Source organism: Corylus avellana, chromosome ca6 (genome assembly GCF_901000735.1).
Source record: "Corylus avellana chromosome ca6, CavTom2PMs-1.0".
NCBI lineage: Eukaryota > Viridiplantae > Streptophyta > Magnoliopsida > Fagales > Betulaceae > Corylus > Corylus avellana.
Genome location: NC_081546.1, coordinates 7,267,023 through 7,284,974, shown reverse-complemented (window position 1 = coordinate 7,284,974; position 17,952 = coordinate 7,267,023). Strand labels below are relative to the sequence as shown.

Below are 17,952 nucleotides of genomic sequence, written 5' to 3'. Positions count from 1 at the left end.
TTTCTTCTTTACTCAAAAGCATAAACAAAAACATAAGCAATGAAATTTATAAGGTATAGGATGAAGTCCAATCAAATAGAGGTTTTTTTCTTCTTTTTTTCTTCCAACCATACTTTTGCATTATAAAGTTTTTGTCCATACACTTTTTTCAATCCAAATGCAATTCATAGGTATAGAAAGTAGTCATGTCAATTAGATATTTTTTCTTTAGACAATTGTTCGTATATATAACATTAAAAAAAACTACATTTACGGTAAAAAAAATATTATAAAAGTTAAAACAAAAAATAGTGACAAAAAAATGGAATCAAAAGCACATAACCACAAAAAATAAATATACTATTTACTTATTTGCTACATCATTTATCATTCTCTTTGAACACACCCCTTCAAATGCAAATTTCATAACCCAAACATTTTTTTTAAAGAAAAACACATATTTCATCAAATAAACTAATTGCAAATTAACAACAATTAAAATCGATCCTTGATATCTATCGATTAGGGAAAGAGATCGAGAACACATGGTGTGATACCTGTTATATCTTAATACAAATAAAATTCATAAATTCTGGACATTTAGAAAAAAAAAAAAAAATACAGAGCAAAATAAACAAAAACAAATAATTTCACTCAAAATTTAAGGCAATCAAATAAATCATTTCACGTCAGGTTCAATGCTTCATTATACATTTAGTGTTTTGAAAGAGTTTATGTTCCTTTTATGCAATCAAATAATTTTTTTTTTTTTCCTTCTTTTGCTCTTAAGAAGAGAAGAAAAAAAAAATCCAAAAATGCATGAAAATCCGAGTAAGTCACACAAAATGAAAAAAAAAAAAAAATCCCATAAAACATTCAAATGAATTAAAATATAGACCTATTATATTTCAATACAAATAAAACTCATATAATTTTGAACATTCGAAATAAATACAAAGCAAAATAAATAATTTTTTTTAATGAATATAAAATAAACAAAATCTTCATTAAAATGGATGAACAAAATCTAAAAATTATAAATAAATAAAAAGTTATATTCACATGCATGGAATGAGTTGCAATATGGATTAGAATTTTATATATATTCTCGATCGGTTGTTAGAGCAGTTGTAATGGATAAATCGAAACTACATTCAGTAGCCTAGATAACACATGATTCTTAAAGCTGATATTCTAATACTTATCCTGGTCATCATAACATAAACCAACTAATGAAATAAGTGATCAATTTAATTATAACATAAAAGAAACTAATTTTAGACAAAAAGCAAAAAAATAATATAAAAATTTAATCAACCAATAAGGATAAAAAATGGAATTCAGAGTGTAGAGCCACATATAATAAAAATAACAAATAGATTATTTATCGTTCTCTACTACGTTATTTACCATTATCTTTTAACACGATCTGCAAATACAATTTCCAGGACTTAATCAAAATTAATATTAATATAACATAAATGAATTGTCTTTTTGATTTGTTGCAGCAAAAATGAAAAATAGTAATATAATAGAAAATAAATTAATTTCTTTTCTGTGTACTTTCTTGGTTTCAATTAAATTCACTTGTATACAAAAAAGTCTTGTCAAATACATAATTTTTTTTTTAAACATCTTCTCAAATCTCAATATATAATAATAAATGAAACTACTTTAGAACAGAAGTTAAAAAAAAATATAAAAGTTAGCACAAAACAACAAAAAATAAAGAAACAAATGGTTTATTTATCATTCTTTTTTAAGGCGGCCTGCAAATGTAAAGTAACCTACATTTAACAAACAAAATACATCCTCATGAATCTCTATTAATCAGGGAAAGAAACTGAAAATTCGTCGAAGTTAAGGGTGAGACAGATATATTTGAGAGTTCAACGCAAAACTTACATTCGAAATGTAAATCTGACATTTAGTTTAAAACTTACGTTTAATGAGAGGGAATTTGGTGTTTGAGTAAAAGTGTGAAACATGGTGTTTTAAACCAAATCCAAATCCCCCTTTCTCGCTTTGAATAGGAAAAAATAAAAATAAAAAATAAAAATATAAACTTAAAACAAAATCCAAATTTCTATATGTGAAAAAGAGGGGAAGTGGTACCGGTGTTTGAGTGAAAGTGTGAAACATGATGTTTTAAACCAAATCCAAAACGAATTTGAAAAAAGTAATTTTCTTAATCAAATTAGCACCAACAACTACCAAAATATACATCACAAATGAAGAATATAATAGAAAGAAAAAAAAATTAAAAAAAAAAATCTAAATTTCTATTCATGAAAAAGAGGGGAAGTAGTGTTTGAGTAAAAGTGTGTTTTAAACCAAGTCAAAAACTGATGAATTTGAAAAGAGTAATTTTCTTAGTCAAATTGGCACCAACAACTACAGAAATATACATCACCAAAAAAGAAAAAGAAAATCCAAATTTCTATTCATGAAAAAGAGGAGAAGTGGTGTTTGAGTAAAAGTGTGAAACATGGTGTTTTAAACCAAGTCCAAAACGAATTTGAAAAGAGTAATTTTCTTAATCAAATTTGCACCAACAACTACCGAAATATACATCACAAAAAAAAAAAAAAAAAAATCCAAATTTCTATACGTGAAAAATAGGGGAAGTGGTATTTGAGTAAAAGTGTGAAACATGGTGCTTTAAACCAAATCCAAAACTGACGAATTTGAAAAGAGTAATTTTCTTAATCAAATTGGCATCAACTACCGAAATGTACATCACCAAAAAAGAACATAAAAAATCCAAATTTTTATGCGTGAAAATGAGGGGAAGTGGTGTTGGAGTGAAAGTGTAAAACATGGTGTTTTAAACCAAGTTCAAAATTGACGAATTTGAAAAGAGTAATTTTCCTAATCAAATTGACTCCAACAACTACCGAAATATACATCACAAAGAATTTAAAAACAATAAAAATCCAAATTTATTTAAGTGAAAAAAATGGGAACCTTCAAAACTCGATTGGATGAGAGCCAAATCGTGATGGTTCTCCTTTTTCTTTCTCTCTTAATTTCTGATTGCTTTTGCTTTGCCTCGCTGTGGCAAAACCAAATGTACGATCGCCTCAAGCTAGCTTCATCTCCCCAAACAATTTTGCGAACTACCCAACTTTCCATTCTCGGAGGAGTTTTCAAAATATCCCACAAAATATCAGTTTATTGACTACCTTGAATCCTATACGAAACACTTCAATGAAACAGTGCAGTCTACTAAGTATGCTGAAACTTTTGGTTTGTGGAGGATCCAAACCAATAGAGAAAGCAGTTCAAACAACCATGGCGATCAAGTTGAGTACATTTGCCGGTGGCTTGTGGTGGCCAACCAACAGTGAGAATGTAGAGAAAGTGGTGCCGAAGTTTGAAGGCTTCGAAGAGTTTGGTGGCAACGTCATGCATGCTTGTGACTACAAATCCGGCGAGAGTTATAGTGGGGAGCGTGTATTAGTTGTTGGTTGTGGGAATTCAGGCATGGAGGTCCCCCTGCATCATGTAGAACATCCCGAAGCCATCTTCTTCTCCATAGTTGTCCCCTTGAGATGCTCTGTATTGGAATAACCGCATGCCATAGACGTTTAGGAGAAGCAAAGTGAGGAGACAGGTATGAAAAAGAGGTTTGATTTAGATACGTGGTTTTAAAAGAGGTTTGATTTATTGTTTATTGGATAAGTTATTTTTTCAAAATAACTGAAGGTACAACGTTTCACCAAAGCTTTGTTTTTGTTCAAAAAAAAAAAAAACTAAACGTTTGTTTTACACTTAAACATGGACAATTGTCTTTATAAATAGACGCCACATGTCGCAATATTAGCCTCTCTAAGTCAAAACTCTGCTTTTATATATATGATGATGATTAGATGATTAGATTAGATTAGATTATATATATATATATATATATATATATATTAGATTAGATATGACAGTTGAGATTGAGAAAGTGGGTAGTTTGAAAAAAAAAAACGTGTTTTCATTTTAAATAGAATGACACATGTCATGATATTAACCTATTCTACTTAAAACTTTAAAATATATTTAAACGTACAGTTTCATTTAATATAATGATTTGTCAGATAAATAGAATGCCACGTTTCAAACTCTTAGACTCTCCTGTCTAAAACTCTCCTATTATATATTATATTAGATTAGATTAGATTAGATATGCTTTCTTCTATTTTTTTCGCCCAAGGCCAAGAAGTTCAATTGCATCCCTACCATCCTCGTAATCGTTTAGATTCTTAAATTACGAAAATCTGAAACTCCAATTGAAGTTCCTCAGGATAAGAATTGGTTTATCATTCTCTTTCTACAGTGCCAATTTGGGTCCAAAAAGCTCTACATTTGCACAGAATTTGACAATCTAAGTCTCACAGTTGTGAAGATATGCCAAAATGAAAAGCTATTGCGAAGCACGAGCTTCTTGGGTGCTTTGTGATACATCTTTGAATGTTGCATCAGTTTGATCCCTTTTGCTGAATTCAGTGCCCTGAAACGCGACCCTAGATGATCGATACTTGCTCCCAAAGGCAGTGCCAAAGCCCCATCCAAGGCCTACTCCAATCCCACAGCCTCCACCTTAAAAACAAAATTCCATTACTTGGACAGTTATATGATAGATCAACAAAACATTTTGCTTTCAATTGAGAGAGTGCTAGTTGTATATACCCGCGCCGATGCCCAAGAAATTCAAAGGCATTCCTGTAGCAGAGAAACATCCTAAATCAGCAAATCAGCTAGTTGAAACAGAAACATACAATGAATTACAGATATCTCCCATTAAAGTAAAAATTGGTTTCAAAAGTTCACAGAAATTAAAAGGTGGGTCACATTTTGCCAAATTTGATAGGACAAACACCATGAGAATTGTCATACAGGAACATGAAATGTGAAAAATAAAATCATTTTAAAATCTAAGATTGCAAATATGTGTCTAACCCAAACATCAGCAACCTACCAATTATTCTCCTTACTGGGAAACTACAAATGTTGCCCCATATAGATACATGAGAGACATGATTAAAAAGATGCTCATGCTCGATGAACTTGCAGCTACTGGTTTCACCATATGGCGAACACTCAGCTTTCCACTACCTCAACCAAGTGTGCTAAGATGCCTTCAATCAGATCTATTTTATTATGCCCTGCCATATCTAACTCATTGTGAAAAATCATTAATACTTTCATTCATTGTCCACTTGTCCCCAAACACAAATAGATTAGATTAACACTACCTATCCTTGGCAAACTTCTTCTATTAAATGACCTAGGTGTCCTATGTCTTGGGACTATCTGTCAGAGCTAATGATAGTTCATTTCCAATGTTGAAGAACAACGATTTTTTTTTTCTTTCTTAAAAGTAATCGCCAATTTATTGAAAAGCACAAAGGCGCAACCTAAATACACATGAAATATATAATTCCACCAAAGTCCTCTCATGGTCCTCGAAGCTCCGATCGTTTCTTTTCCTCCAAAGAAACCACATAAGGCAAGACAAAATCATCTTCCAAACTGCATCAAGCGGAAACCTACCACCAACTGCCTTCCCGACTAAGTATAACCCAAGCCAACCCTACACTGCTGAAGACAATATTTCAAATTGACTAGCAATCTCACAATGGAGTAAAAGATGATCCACCGAGTCCCATTCTTCTTGCACATGCAACACCACTCAACCACAATGACATGCCGTTTTCTAAAATTGTCCATGGTAAGAATCCTCCCTAATGCTGCCATCTAAGCAAAGATCACCACTCTCAAGGTAACCTTATTCCACCAAATACCCCTCCTAGTGAAAAAGAGTACTATCATGGGGAATAAGAACATTATAGTATGATCTGACATCAAACAACCCTCTCTTAGAGGGACCCAACAAAACTTGTCTTCATCACTCCCTCTCACTTTAAAGGAATACAACAAAGGTCAAAGGTTAAAGAGAGAAGCTCAATAGATGGTTCTATAGGCCATATACATATTTGATAAATAAATGTGTCCAAGCAGCGATTTAATCTTTGGGAAGCAAGAAAGAGTGGTACAAATGAATCCAATACACACCTTGCTTCATATTTCGTAGTGAAGACATACTTTTATCATTGGTGAGCAATAAGGCCTAGTTAACGTAAAATGTGAAAACAACTTTGCTTTATGTCCAAAATTCAACAGCACACTAAACATATGCTCTTGGACCCAACTTATGTGTTGGAAAGAGTGTGTTTCAAACACTTGCCTCTCTTGCGTTTCCTTGAGTCCCCACATTGATTAGGAAACAGTTCCTTATTGGATTTATATTTGGTCTTGGACTTTCTTTGGTGTCTTAAGATAGAGAGGGACTTGATGTGGAAATTGGGCCAATCTAATATTATAAGCATGCCCTGTTCTGCCCAGTCTTATCTCACGCCAAGAATTGGGATTCTTTTTACTCTAGCCCATTTATCTTTCCGCTGGTTATATTCATTCTCCAATTGTTCTCAGACTTACGCCTACTAGCTGTTTTATTAACATTGGTTTCAGACCCTTTTTTTGGTCCCTTGGACTTGGTCTAATCTGTTTATAAAAACCTAGGCAGATCAAAGAACAAAGTTTACTTTTCCTCTCTTCTCTCCCAAAACTCTGCCCTCTGCATTTTCCAGCAACCAACTCTCACATACTCTTTTATTTTTCACAGAAAATCAAGCTTTCCGTTGGCAAGGAATGATCACAGGCCACTACTGCACCAAGGTAGGTTGTAAGTATGGATGAATCTGAGCTTATTCTACAGGCATTGCTTGTGAGAAACTGAAACTGGAGGATGAAACCAGAGTGAATATGCAGCAAATCCGAACAGATTGTGGCACAAGTTAAATGGGGTAAATTACCTAGATCCTGAATCAACTAGTAGATTATAAACAGGTGCGTAATTCATTCTCCATACAAGTTGAGGGCTGGGGCAGCCCACATGCGACCCATTCCAAGCAAGCCACTGATCATTAACTCAGTTGAAACTTGCTACATTGCAGTTATAGTAGTGCTTATTACCTAATAAATCTCTTTATGTTCCCCAACACAAATGCAAAAAAATGCAATGCAAGTTTGTTGAAATATTAATGTGGTATAGATTGGGGAATTTGGGTATGGTGTTTATGGCGGGCAGAGTGGCAGTGACTTGTGCAAGTTGAGTGAGAAGGTTGTTTGCTTGTCCTTCAAACTTGGAAGTGCACTTTAACAAAGGAAGACTATAGTCAAATCCTAGGAGACTTTGTGGCAAGAGACTCGTTTGCAGAGTCAAGAATTCTAGGCGGCATGAAATCATCTTTTTAACACCAATGCATTTGCTTGATTCTATGGCCATGTGAGATCCTTCCTTACTCAAAGGAACAAGACTATATACCTAAGGGAAACCTGGTTACCTAAATAAAAAACCTAGTTATTTGGTAAGCATAATGGCTAATCCATTAGGAAAATGAATAGCTTTCATTGGGAATGAAAGAAGGTGGAATGAAATAGGCTTGGAATGGCTATTCCTTAAATTAAATTCCTCAATTTAAGGAATAGTCATTCTTATGAGAATGGCTATTCCAGGTGTTAAGAGTATATCACAAAGATTCTATCCTTGTCATATACTCTAACACCAAGACTATTCTATTCCACATTCTTCCATTCTTAATAAAATGCATTCCTTTTTTCCTAGTGGAATAGCCATTTCGTGTACAAATCGTACCCTAAATTAACTCTTTTCTGACTTCTCTACCAAAACTATCTGCCCTTTATACACTTTCCAGCAACCAGCTCTTCCATACTCTTTAATTTTCAAACAGAATCAAGCTTTCCTTGGCAAGGAGCGATCATTCGGGTTTCTTGCCCTTTGTATTTGGGAGTGTGATCCTACTAAGGAAGATGTTATCATCTAATCCTGAAAGGTTGGTCTTGCGCCAAGCAAAGAAATCCGGAAGGCATGAATGAACCATTAAGAATAATGAAATTGCACAACTCTATAGCTCTCGGAGATCTCCTTACTATTGATTAAACCCTAAGCCTGATAATCTTCAAATTGCTACACTATTATTGATTAATTATTATTATTATTATTTAAATTTAAGATTTTGTGTGTCAGGCAAAGTCAGATTTTTTGCAACATCGTGCACACCCAAGCAAAAAAAAAAAAAAAAAAAAAACAGCTTTATAATCTAAAAGACCGGAATGTTAAACCAAATAAGTAATTTGAATTTAAAGATATTTGAAGCACAAGGAAATGAAGGGGATAAAATACCAACCTCCGAAACCCCATCCAACTCCGAAACCACAACCGACGCCGAAACCTGAAGACAAATCTCAGAGAGAATCGCAACATTAGGAAAAAAGTTTGCATAATTGTATGCATAAGGAATAACAGCTCGTACCAAATCCGACACCAGCTCCATTGAAATCCGTAAGCACCATATCGCTTTTACGGCTGAAGAAGCCCTTGTATCAAGCTGGTTTGCAGAGTAAGAATTAAACAAAATCCAAGCCAATTGATGCCGGTTAAATTACTACAAAAGAGGGTGTTTTTTTTTCTTTTTTTTTTTAAAAAAAATTATTTTTTAATTTATTATTATTATTATTATTATTAATATGATTGCTAACCTAAAAAAAAAAATTCCCAAATAAGAAACTTTCTACAATTTTATTGGATCATTTGGGAATTGCGTTTTAAAAAGTGCGATTTTAAAACTGACTAATTTTAAGATAGTTTATAAAGGTTTCATTTGGGATTATGATTTTAAAATGTGTGATTTGAAAAAATAATTTTTAAAAACTCAGTTAAGTGTTTTGTAAAATCACAATTTGACTGTTAAAGTCGCAATTTAACTTTTAAAATTGTGTGTTTTTAAAAAAGTACCTATTTCAAATGGGGAATACTATGTGTTTTCCTTATGTTTTCCATGTCATTGTAGTCCTAGGTTTATATTATTTTTAGAAAATAATATTTACCTAGGACTAAGAGGACACCATAAGAACATCATGAGAGCATCTAGTATTTCTTTTTTGAAATTGTAAATTTTTTAAAAACACAATCCCAAATAATCAATTTTTTGCGATTTAGTTTAAAATTTCAGTTTTTAACCTATGAAATCGCAATGTGGAACGCACCCAAAAATACAATTTTTAAAATTACACTTAGCGTTTGATAAATTTGATTAAAAAGTACTACTTCTGTTAATTAAGTGCCCCATAGCCTACTGACAGAAATTGCACAATTTTTCACGTTTTAAAAAATGTGATTTTTAAAACGTAATTTCAAACGCTCCAAATTTTTCGATTCCTATTAAAAAGTAGATAATCTTTAAAAAATCGCAATTTAAACGCACCCTAAAACACAGTTTTTTTAACTTACAAATTTGCAAGCCAAAGAGAGTAAAGAGACTATTACTTAAAATTTGTTTTTGTATTTTGAAACACCCGCATTTTATAATCACAAACTCAGTACTGCTGTCCGGCCTGAATCATACCGTTAATTGCATATCCAGAAAAGCTTCACGGCCAAGCCCATTGCCCCATAGCCAGATTTTGGGTCGGACTCTGGCACCCCCTCCACGACCCTGTACAAATCGGGTTCTCACCCAGCAGTTTCTAAATCACCTCGGTTGTTGACACGTGGCTAATACCCAGTGGTCTCCACAGTCCAACTCCCTCTTTTACCACTGCGGTAACACGGTAAAATGCTCTCATCGCAACCTAACCCAGACACACACACGTCACACACCCGCACTCTCTTTTTGTCGCTCGTCATTTGTTCAGCTAGGTCGCATCTCTGACCCGACCAGCTATTGCTGCAGTAGATCGCTTTACCTTCCATCAATGGCGGAGGCCCAGAGCGAGAAAACCCCAACCCTATCTGAGGTAACATTCTCCTTTTTCTTTATTTTCCAAAGCATCCAATGCCTACGGCTTCGTCGATCTATTTGGCTTGTTGAGTTTTATTTTTGATGGGTAAAGGTTGCGTGCAATCAAGCATGGATCTTCGCTTTTGTGGAGCGGGTTGTGATTTTAAGTGGGTCATATTTGAGGAATTCTTTGTGTTCTTCGTTATGCCAGTTTCTTTTTTATTTTTGGGTGATTTTTTTTTTTAAAGAAAGTGATTTGAATTGGTGAAAAAAATGAGCTTTATTTGTTTATTTATTTAAATTATTTTAGATGTAAATCTAGTTTTTAATATTAAACCATGGATGAAGCTCTTTTCAAGATGAAATGCATCTAATTATTGTTTCAGATTTTCAACGGTCAACTCTTCAGATTAGCTTTTTCGATTCAAAGCTTTAGAATTTTTTCTTGGTCTGTTACACAAAGTTCCGTGATTGCGTGATTACGATATATTTTACTTTGTATCTCAATGAGATCAGTAGAGATTGTATTAGTGCTCGATCATAGACCAAAATTTTGTTAAACAAGCATGGTGTATTTTATGAGACACTCAAAATTTCTTATTTTTCTGAATGTTTCTGCTGCTTCTGAAAATATTAGATTAGCTTTTTGTTTTGTATTTCTTGCTATCAGTCATATTGAGCCTTCTCTTTCTTCTTTCCAATTACATTGTGGAAAATTACCTGGGACTAGACTAGAATTATTTTTATTGCTTTTAGACAAGAAAGAAAAAGAGTAAAATTTCGGAAATTCACGCTCAACAAGCAAGTAGAGTGTCTCATAATTCTAGTTAAGTAGTGCCCTGTCAAGCAGCCACTGTAGTTATCAGCTCATTCACAGCCTATGTTGGCTCCCTTCATTGGTCTAATATCGCGTGTTAAGAAACCTAACTCAATAACAATGCTTCCAAAATTTGTTATCGTTTGAAGACACTTACACTAGAGTAAATTGTAGGGCAATGTTTTGATTTCAATTTTGTGTTGGTAAGATCTTGGGCGTAGTAATCTGACACCCGTAAATGCTGTAATAATTTCCCAAATTGTTTAGGTAGTCATATCACTTTAGAGTAATAAGCGTGATAAATTTCTCTCTAGTTACCCTGCTTAAACTCCTGCATGAATTATAGAAGCGCTGGCAAAGCTTGTTTGGCTTTCAACCATGTAAGCATCTCTTTGTGATGGTGATGTTATAAGGTCTTATTTTCCTGGAGGTTGACGTACTATTTTCATGTCATGCCATTTCCCTTTTAGCATATTTTATGAACTCCTCTCCTGTAACATAACATGAGCTTATTAGGATTGTAATGATTGTGCCTTATGCTTTGACTTACAGCAATATTTGTTAAAGGGGGAGGAGAAGCCAGATGTGGGTACTAAATCTGTGGAAGTAAAAGAGGTTGAGAACCCAGTAAATACTGCCTCTGAGGAAGTTGTCCCCGACAAAGCTGAGGGTTCGCCTGTTGCTGAAGAAAGCACTGAAGTTACCCCAGTTACCACTGAAGATAGCAGTGAAGTCACCCCTACTGCCACTGAGAGCACTGAAGCCGATTCTGCTGCTGTTGAAAACAGTAATGAAGCTGCTGCTGAAGCAAGCAGTGAAAATTCTGAAGAGGAGAGTGCTGGTGATCAAGAAGCTGCTGAAGAGCCGGAGATCAAGGTTAGCATTATTCCATAACTTACTTTTGTTGCTGCCTGACTGGATCATCTGTGCACTACTTTCATCTGTATGTTTCCTTTTTGTTCACTTTGTATTATGGTTATCCAGCTTGAGACAGCACCTGCAGATTTCCGCTTCCCAACTACAAATCAAACAAGGCATTGCTTTACTCGATACATTGAGTATCATCGGTAAGTCAAACTTGTTCTAAAATTTTCTTTCCATTTTTTTAAACTTGTTTTGGTCATTTATGTGCCAGCTTGGCACTAGGCACCTTTTCTGACATTATCTTGATCCCTTTCTTATTTTTTAGGTGCATAGCTGCAAAGGGGGATGATGCCCCAGAGTGTGATAAGTTTGCAAAGTACTATCGTGCTCTTTGCCCTGGTGAATGGGTATGTATCTTCATTGCTATTTCATATCTACAACAGAATAACGTCTCTCTTGTCAATCATCTTTAAGGTTTGTCTTATTGTTTTAAAGTTAGATAAAATCCTATTAGTTTTGTTTGTTCACTGTTTTTATGTGTTTTGTAACGCAAATCCAATTAAGTGGTGGCCCCCATGCATCCACTTTGTTTTGATGATGTTAATTGCTTTTGCTAGCAATGAGAAAGTTTTAGTGCATAGTTGAAGATATAAAAAGGGGACCGTTCATGTGCCCCACTCCCAATTATTGAAAACTAAAAACTTCTTACCTGAAGGCTTGGCTTTTGACAAGCTGGCGCAGTGGATCTAAGTCTGGACTTCATACAGTTGATACCAAGTACTTTATGAACAACTACTATTTCAAGAATGATAATATAACTTATATGTGATGTGCTGACTTAAAATGGTTGGAAAAATTTGCGGCTGCTGAAAGAGACTTGTATGTAGTTACTTGGTGCAAACTGGAATACTATCACAAATTTGTTATCTGCTCAATTGCTAGTATATATTGGCATTGCTTTCCATTTAGAGTGCTGCTAGATAAAATGCAAACTAGCAACACTGATCCTTTGGTTGGCTGATTGAGCATGGAATATCTGTCATTTCTTGTTCCTTTGGTGACTTGGTTGTGTTAACGTGGCTCTCTTAAGAAAATTGTTGTATGCTAGATTTCTTTGATGAGATACACTAGTGGTTTTTTTTTTTTTTTTTTAATTTTTAATTTTAATTTTTTTTTTTAAATGTGTATGCCAGGTTGACAGATGGAATGAGCAAAGGGAGAACGGAGCGTTTCCAGGTCCTCTGTAGATGAGGCAGCCAAGTTGCTCTACTGAATTCCAGATATGATTTCTTTGATGAGATATGGACCCTCAGGGAATTTGCTAATAGAGCAGTGAGTTAATAAGAAATTTTGCTTGTTTCTTGGAACTAGTTCCCCTCCAAATACAGAGGAATTGTTGCTCATAAACAAATTAAAGTATTGTTTTATCTTCACCAAGGCATTTTTCCATCATATATTTATGCTTTAACTGTTCTGTAACAGTTGGTGAATGGAACTCAAAAATAAGAATGTAGGATTTACCTCCAAGGTTTTCTATACCTATCACATAATAAATCATACTGTTTCTTGATAAATTATTTTGTCTTATAAGCCTTGAGAAAGTTGATATGTCACTTCTTAAAACTTTTAATCAGGTAAATGTGTTTTGGATGCAATACCCCTTCCGTTTATCCAACTATGAAATTCCATGAAACTGAACTTTTTGAAAAGATTACTTGTGCCTACATATGGGGAAATCCAGAGATTGTTTTGTGTACACTCGCACCAATATTTGTAGTCTTGGACTTTGGTTTCAGATAGTTTTTGATAGAAGAAAGTTGTAGTCTTGGACTTTTAATTACTGATTTAAAAGATAATTTTTACTCTCACATCATCAAATTTTATGGTAGTTATATAACAATTTACTAAATATCGTTGGTTCAAATTTGAGAAAAAAGATTGATTATGGTTGGGTGTGGGTGGCAAGTAGCGTGCAAAGGTTGAACCTTGGCCAATGTAAGCCAAGTCTCTTTGTTCATGTCCACCATGTCCTCACCAATCCTCTCCCACTTCAAGCACTGTATTAGTGCTCAAGGCCAAGCTAACCACGTCATAGGTTCAAGTCACGAAGAAGGCGAGTTGTAAGTCTTGAAAACGAGATTGTCAATTAACCTTGGAGGTATGACTTTCATGCCCATTGAAGACCAATGTTAGGACAATCTGACATGTAAGTAAGCAAGTTGTAAATCTTGATGCTTTGCTGATAATGAATAACATGATGTGTATGCCTTGAAGCTCCGGTGCATTTGTGTTTATTATCGGGGCATAATAGTAGCGGTTCAAGGTATTCGTAAGTGTACAAATAATTGGGGGTATTACAGGATCTATGGTATTGGTGGATCCGGCTTAAAAAAGGGCAGTTGATTTAAAAAAGGGAAGCTATGAATGGGATGATTTTAGAGTATGAAAGATAGAGGAAAAAAACAAAGTGGGGTGAAGTGATTCGTGATCAGTTTGTTGGAGTGATGAGGGGGAGGTTTAGAGAAGTGGATGACTTTCATTTTATAAGTTGATGATGGTTTATGAAAAAATTTTGTTCATTTTTTAAATTTTATTCATTCAAGGATTGACTGTACAAGTCAATGCGCCTACAACTTTCTAAATTTTATACTCGTTGTGGTGGCTGGCCATAAAATACCAAATGACATAAATTTTTTTTTTTTTTTTAAGAAAAAACCTTAGCTTTGAAAAGTGGCTTACAAAGAGAAGGTGTTCACAAACTTATATACCCATGATAAAAATTGTATTTAAGTCATGTAGAACACCTAGGATCATAACAATAACATATTTACTTAATAATTGATTGTTTCAGCAAGATAAAGTTTCAAATATAAAAGTTTAAGTGAAAAATCTAGAAGATAGGAATATGAGAGTGTTAAACAAAGAATATGAAGCCTAGATCGAGGTGACAACCCACAATCCCAAGCAGTCTCAGAGTTGGGAAAGAAAATTTACCATGGTGGAACGTGGCCTACACATGGCTAATAAGGGTTGAGCTTTAGGCATGGTGAGCCCTCCCCCTTCACTCATGTCCACCATCTCTTTTCCAACTCTTCTCCACTCAAAACATTGAATCAATGATCCTAACGCCAGCCCAACTATTCGCATGGCAAAGCCCTCCCCAGGACAACCTCTTCTCCCTACTCCAAACGGCAACAACATTATCCCATCTTTCCTTTCTGCTTCAAGATCTTGGAATCTCTCTGGGTTAAATTTTCTAGGTTCTTCCCATATATTAGGATCATTATGTATGGCCCACGCATTTACTAATAGTAGTGTGCCGTGTGGAACATGGTACCCTCCAACAGTACACTCATTTGAAGACTCGTGAGGTGGCAGTAGTGCGGCGGCTGGGTACATCCTGAGCGTCTCATTTATAATGTCACAAAGATAGGGAAGTTTTGCAATGTCTGATTCTTCAATTAGCCTGCTCTGTCCAACGAGATTGTCAATTTCAGCTTGGGCTTTCACAAGGATCTTTGGGTTGTTTAACAAAAGTGACAATGTCCACTCCATCGTTCCAGCAGAAGTGTCGGTCCCTGCTGATAACATGACCTGGATACAAAAATTAGACATTTGGTTCATAATGGGTGGCATGCTTTGAAAGGGTTACTACATAGAACTGTTGTACATCAAATGAAAGAGTGCTTATAAAAGAAATGTTTATATGCATGAAAGTGATGATTATGAAAGGACAGGCAATGAAAGAAATGATTTTTGTAAAACATTTTATGAAAGATAGTTTTGCAATAGAATCTCACATCAAAGATACTTTGTATTTATGGTGTCTGCTAATAACGACATGATGAAAGGTTCGCAGTCACACACTAAGACTTGCTTAATCACTCGTGCACCATCCTTCCACATGCAAATGTAATTTACATAGAAAAAAACAGAACATCGAAAAACAGGAGAATAGAGACTATAAGGGATCAAGAGATCAACAGAGTATAAAGTATATGTAATTGTATGATGATGTGTGATTTGTAATCATGAGGAAATTTTATGTGAAATTTATTGACTAGGACAAGATATACAATGTACTTTGTTTTATGGGAATTTAGACAACTAATTTGTTGCACAAATTATCGCCAATTACAAACTCGAGCAAAGAGCTTCAATTGTTAATTGGATGAATTTTTTGTCAAGATAAGCTTCGAATCAAGATTTATATGAATCGCAATTTCTCAGTTTCTCAAATGTATGATTTTCTAGAGGGAGTGGGAAAACTTACAAGCGTCATGCCTCTGATGATTTCATCCGTATAATATTCAGGTTCAGCTTCTTGAAGTGACAATAGGACGTCAATCATGGTGTTCCCCCTCTCTCGATCAGAAGCAGGATCACCCTCCCTCCTCCTTCGATGTTCTTCAATCAAATCCTGCATGAATTTATCCCTCTTCCCCTGCAACACCACCAACCTTTTCTCAAGTCCTCTCGATCCAACCCACTTAAAAACCGGCAGAAAATCTCCTATATTTGTAGCCCCACTCAGCTCAAAGCTCTCCATTACAATTTTCTTAAACTTCTTTGCCTTTTCCAATTCTGCCACTTTCTCTCCATAATACCGCTTTCCTGCGATCATCCTCATCATAACATTGAGTGTCAGCTCAAAAAACGTTGACTTCATGTCCACAGCCTGATCAAACTGATCACCCCCTTCTGAGCGTTGACAAAGTCTACGGATCAACGATTTAACCTCGTCAACACGTATGCTGTAGAACATCTGAAGACGATTGGACGACAAAAGTTCAAGAGAAGCTATGCGCCTTAAGTTGCGCCAGTGGTGGCCATATGGGGCCCAAGCAAGGGTGGTGTAATTGTAACCAAGGTGTTTTCCGGCGAGGAGGCGGGGGCGGTTTGCAAAAACAATGTCATTTTTGGTGAAGCATTCCTCCGCGAGAGTTGGGGAAGAGACAATGATAGCAGGGCGGGAGCCCAACCTCATGAATAGCACTGGACCATACTGGTTAGCAAGCTTAGCCAGGGTTCGATGGAGGGGCTTTTTAAAGAGATAGAGGTGGCCGATAATGGGCAGGGAAAGTGCAGGGCTTGGTGGAAGCCTTCTGCTTTTTTGGACCAAATGTTTGGTAAGGAAATACAAGAAAAGAAAGACCAAAATGTAGTGGTAGAATGGGATTTCCATGGATGGATTTGTACGTATGATGCTTGAAATAACGAGTTTATTGATATAGTTGAAGGATTTATATATAGAGGATATCTCAGCTGCAATCAGACGGATGCAGCAATTAAACTACTGCAACAATAGCCAATCAAGAAACGATGTCATCATAGATAAACCTCGCCGCTAGAACTAATAATTGAGATATGATGGAAGGCTCAAATCTGGTGTACCTCACCCCATGATACGCTCTCTATCAAGATTGCTCCCTACCATGTTAATGTACTTGATCATATTTGGATCAAAAAAATTCTGATCATAAGTGGCTGTAAATTCTAAGTAAACAGTTGGCTCTTATTCTCCAAAAGCGGATAACATCACCAATGGCATGCTGACAATTGTAAAAAGTAGAAGGTGGACACAATTTGAGAAATAATCAAGGGGTGCGGATCGCAGCCGGACTCACCAACTTCATCCCTGTTGAAACCTATTGGATTATTGCCACTAGATCCGGGCAACGGGCCGTGCCGTTCAAGTTGCTAGATAAAACCAAAGGCTGACCTATTTCTGATGTGGACCGCGTTTTATAAAATATAAATGGTTGGAATCTCTCTTTGCCCCACCTGCTGTCAATCTCATTAAAATAAGAGAAAATTATATTTTACCCGGGAAAGTTAGGGATGATTTTTAATTCGACTTTTAATATTTTAATTTTTGCAATATGATTCCTTAAACTTTTAAATTTTTGCAATTCTACTAATTTGTCAATCAAAAGCGTTTTGACCGATGGAACATTGATCATGTGACTCGCAGGTGATTACTGTTAACTTTTTTTTTTTTTTTTTTCAAAATGCCCGATAACTTGGCATTGGCTGCCGAAGTAAGAGCAGGCGCAGTGATTGCTGTCTTCGTCTGGGCGCTGGAGGAGGAAGGCCACTACTATCCTGGTAGGGTCTCACGGTGGTGGCTCAAGCACAGTTTGGCTCACCTTGATTCCTCCTTGAGGAGTCTCGACACTTCTCTCATCACCAAGAGATCAACCGACAACATTTCTTCTCTTCTTGAGGTTGTCTAGTCAACCAGTGCTACTCAGCTCTTCTTCAACCACCTATATGGTCTATTTCTGTTCTTCCCTTATTCTGTATTTTAAGCTCCTATGGATTTTAGTATTCTTGTTTATGCTTTTGGATCATTCTGACTCAACTTGAAAATGCCCCCCACCCACAAGCAGATGAGAATCTCCTTCGCCGGTCGGCGAAAGCTGAGCTCCCCAAGGCAAA

General features: G+C 35.4%; 3 protein-coding genes across 4 annotated transcripts in view; 1 reads left to right on the top strand and 2 right to left on the bottom strand.

Annotated features, from left to right (window-relative positions):
• The window catches only part of LOC132184844 (cytochrome b5), a 10,469-nt gene extending 2,003 nt beyond the window's left edge, over window positions 1–8,466 (bottom strand). The window contains exons 1-4 of the mRNA XM_059598622.1: window positions 8,364–8,466; window positions 8,238–8,282; window positions 4,657–4,689; window positions 4,409–4,566 (exon numbers count right to left, since the gene is read on the bottom strand). Coding sequence (XP_059454605.1) covers window positions 4,409–4,566; window positions 4,657–4,689; window positions 8,238–8,282; window positions 8,364–8,403 — 276 coding nt within the window. The 5' untranslated portion in view covers window positions 8,404–8,466. The remainder of the gene's footprint in view (window positions 1–4,408; window positions 4,567–4,656; window positions 4,690–8,237; window positions 8,283–8,363) is intronic.
• Window positions 8,467–9,697: 1,231 nt separating this feature from the next.
• On the top strand, window positions 9,698–12,944 carry LOC132184200 (cytochrome c oxidase subunit 6b-1). 2 transcript variants are annotated; one of them, XM_059597738.1, is made up of 5 exons: window positions 9,698–9,846; window positions 11,215–11,523; window positions 11,632–11,714; window positions 11,837–11,918; window positions 12,705–12,944. In XM_059597738.1, the coding sequence occupies exons 1-5, from the start codon at window positions 9,805–9,807 to the stop codon at window positions 12,756–12,758; spliced, it is 570 nt and encodes a 189-aa protein (XP_059453721.1). In that variant the 5' UTR covers window positions 9,698–9,804; the 3' UTR covers window positions 12,759–12,944. The 2 variants fall into 2 exon arrangements, with proteins under 2 accessions (XP_059453721.1, XP_059453720.1); XM_059597737.1 differs by having other exon boundaries at window positions 9,700–9,846; window positions 11,200–11,523.
• Window positions 12,945–14,365: 1,421 nt separating this feature from the next.
• On the bottom strand, window positions 14,366–16,799 carry LOC132184661 (cytochrome P450 81Q32-like). Its single transcript, XM_059598378.1, has 2 exons — window positions 15,785–16,799; window positions 14,366–15,105 (listed from the first exon to the last, which is right to left on the bottom strand). The coding sequence occupies exons 1-2, from the start codon at window positions 16,694–16,696 to the stop codon at window positions 14,482–14,484; spliced, it is 1,536 nt and encodes a 511-aa protein (XP_059454361.1). The 5' UTR covers window positions 16,697–16,799; the 3' UTR covers window positions 14,366–14,481.
• Window positions 16,800–17,952: the final 1,153 nt, after the last annotated feature.

Coding starts and splice junctions, on each gene's coding strand:
- LOC132184200 (XM_059597737.1), top strand. CDS start 9,805: ATGGCGGAGGCCCAGAGCGAGAAAACCCCAACCCTATCTGAG. Junction 9,847..11,199: donor AAACCCCAACCCTATCTGAG/GTAACATTCTCC, acceptor TTTGACTTACAG/CAATATTTGTTAAAGGGGGA. Junction 11,524..11,631: donor CTGAAGAGCCGGAGATCAAG/GTTAGCATTATT, acceptor ATGGTTATCCAG/CTTGAGACAGCACCTGCAGA.
- LOC132184661 (XM_059598378.1), bottom strand. CDS start 16,696: ATGGAAATCCCATTCTACCACTACATTTTGGTCTTTCTTTTCTTGTAT. Junction 15,106..15,784: donor TCATCAGAGGCATGACGCTT/GTAAGTTTTCCC, acceptor TTTTGTATCCAG/GTCATGTTATCAGCAGGGAC.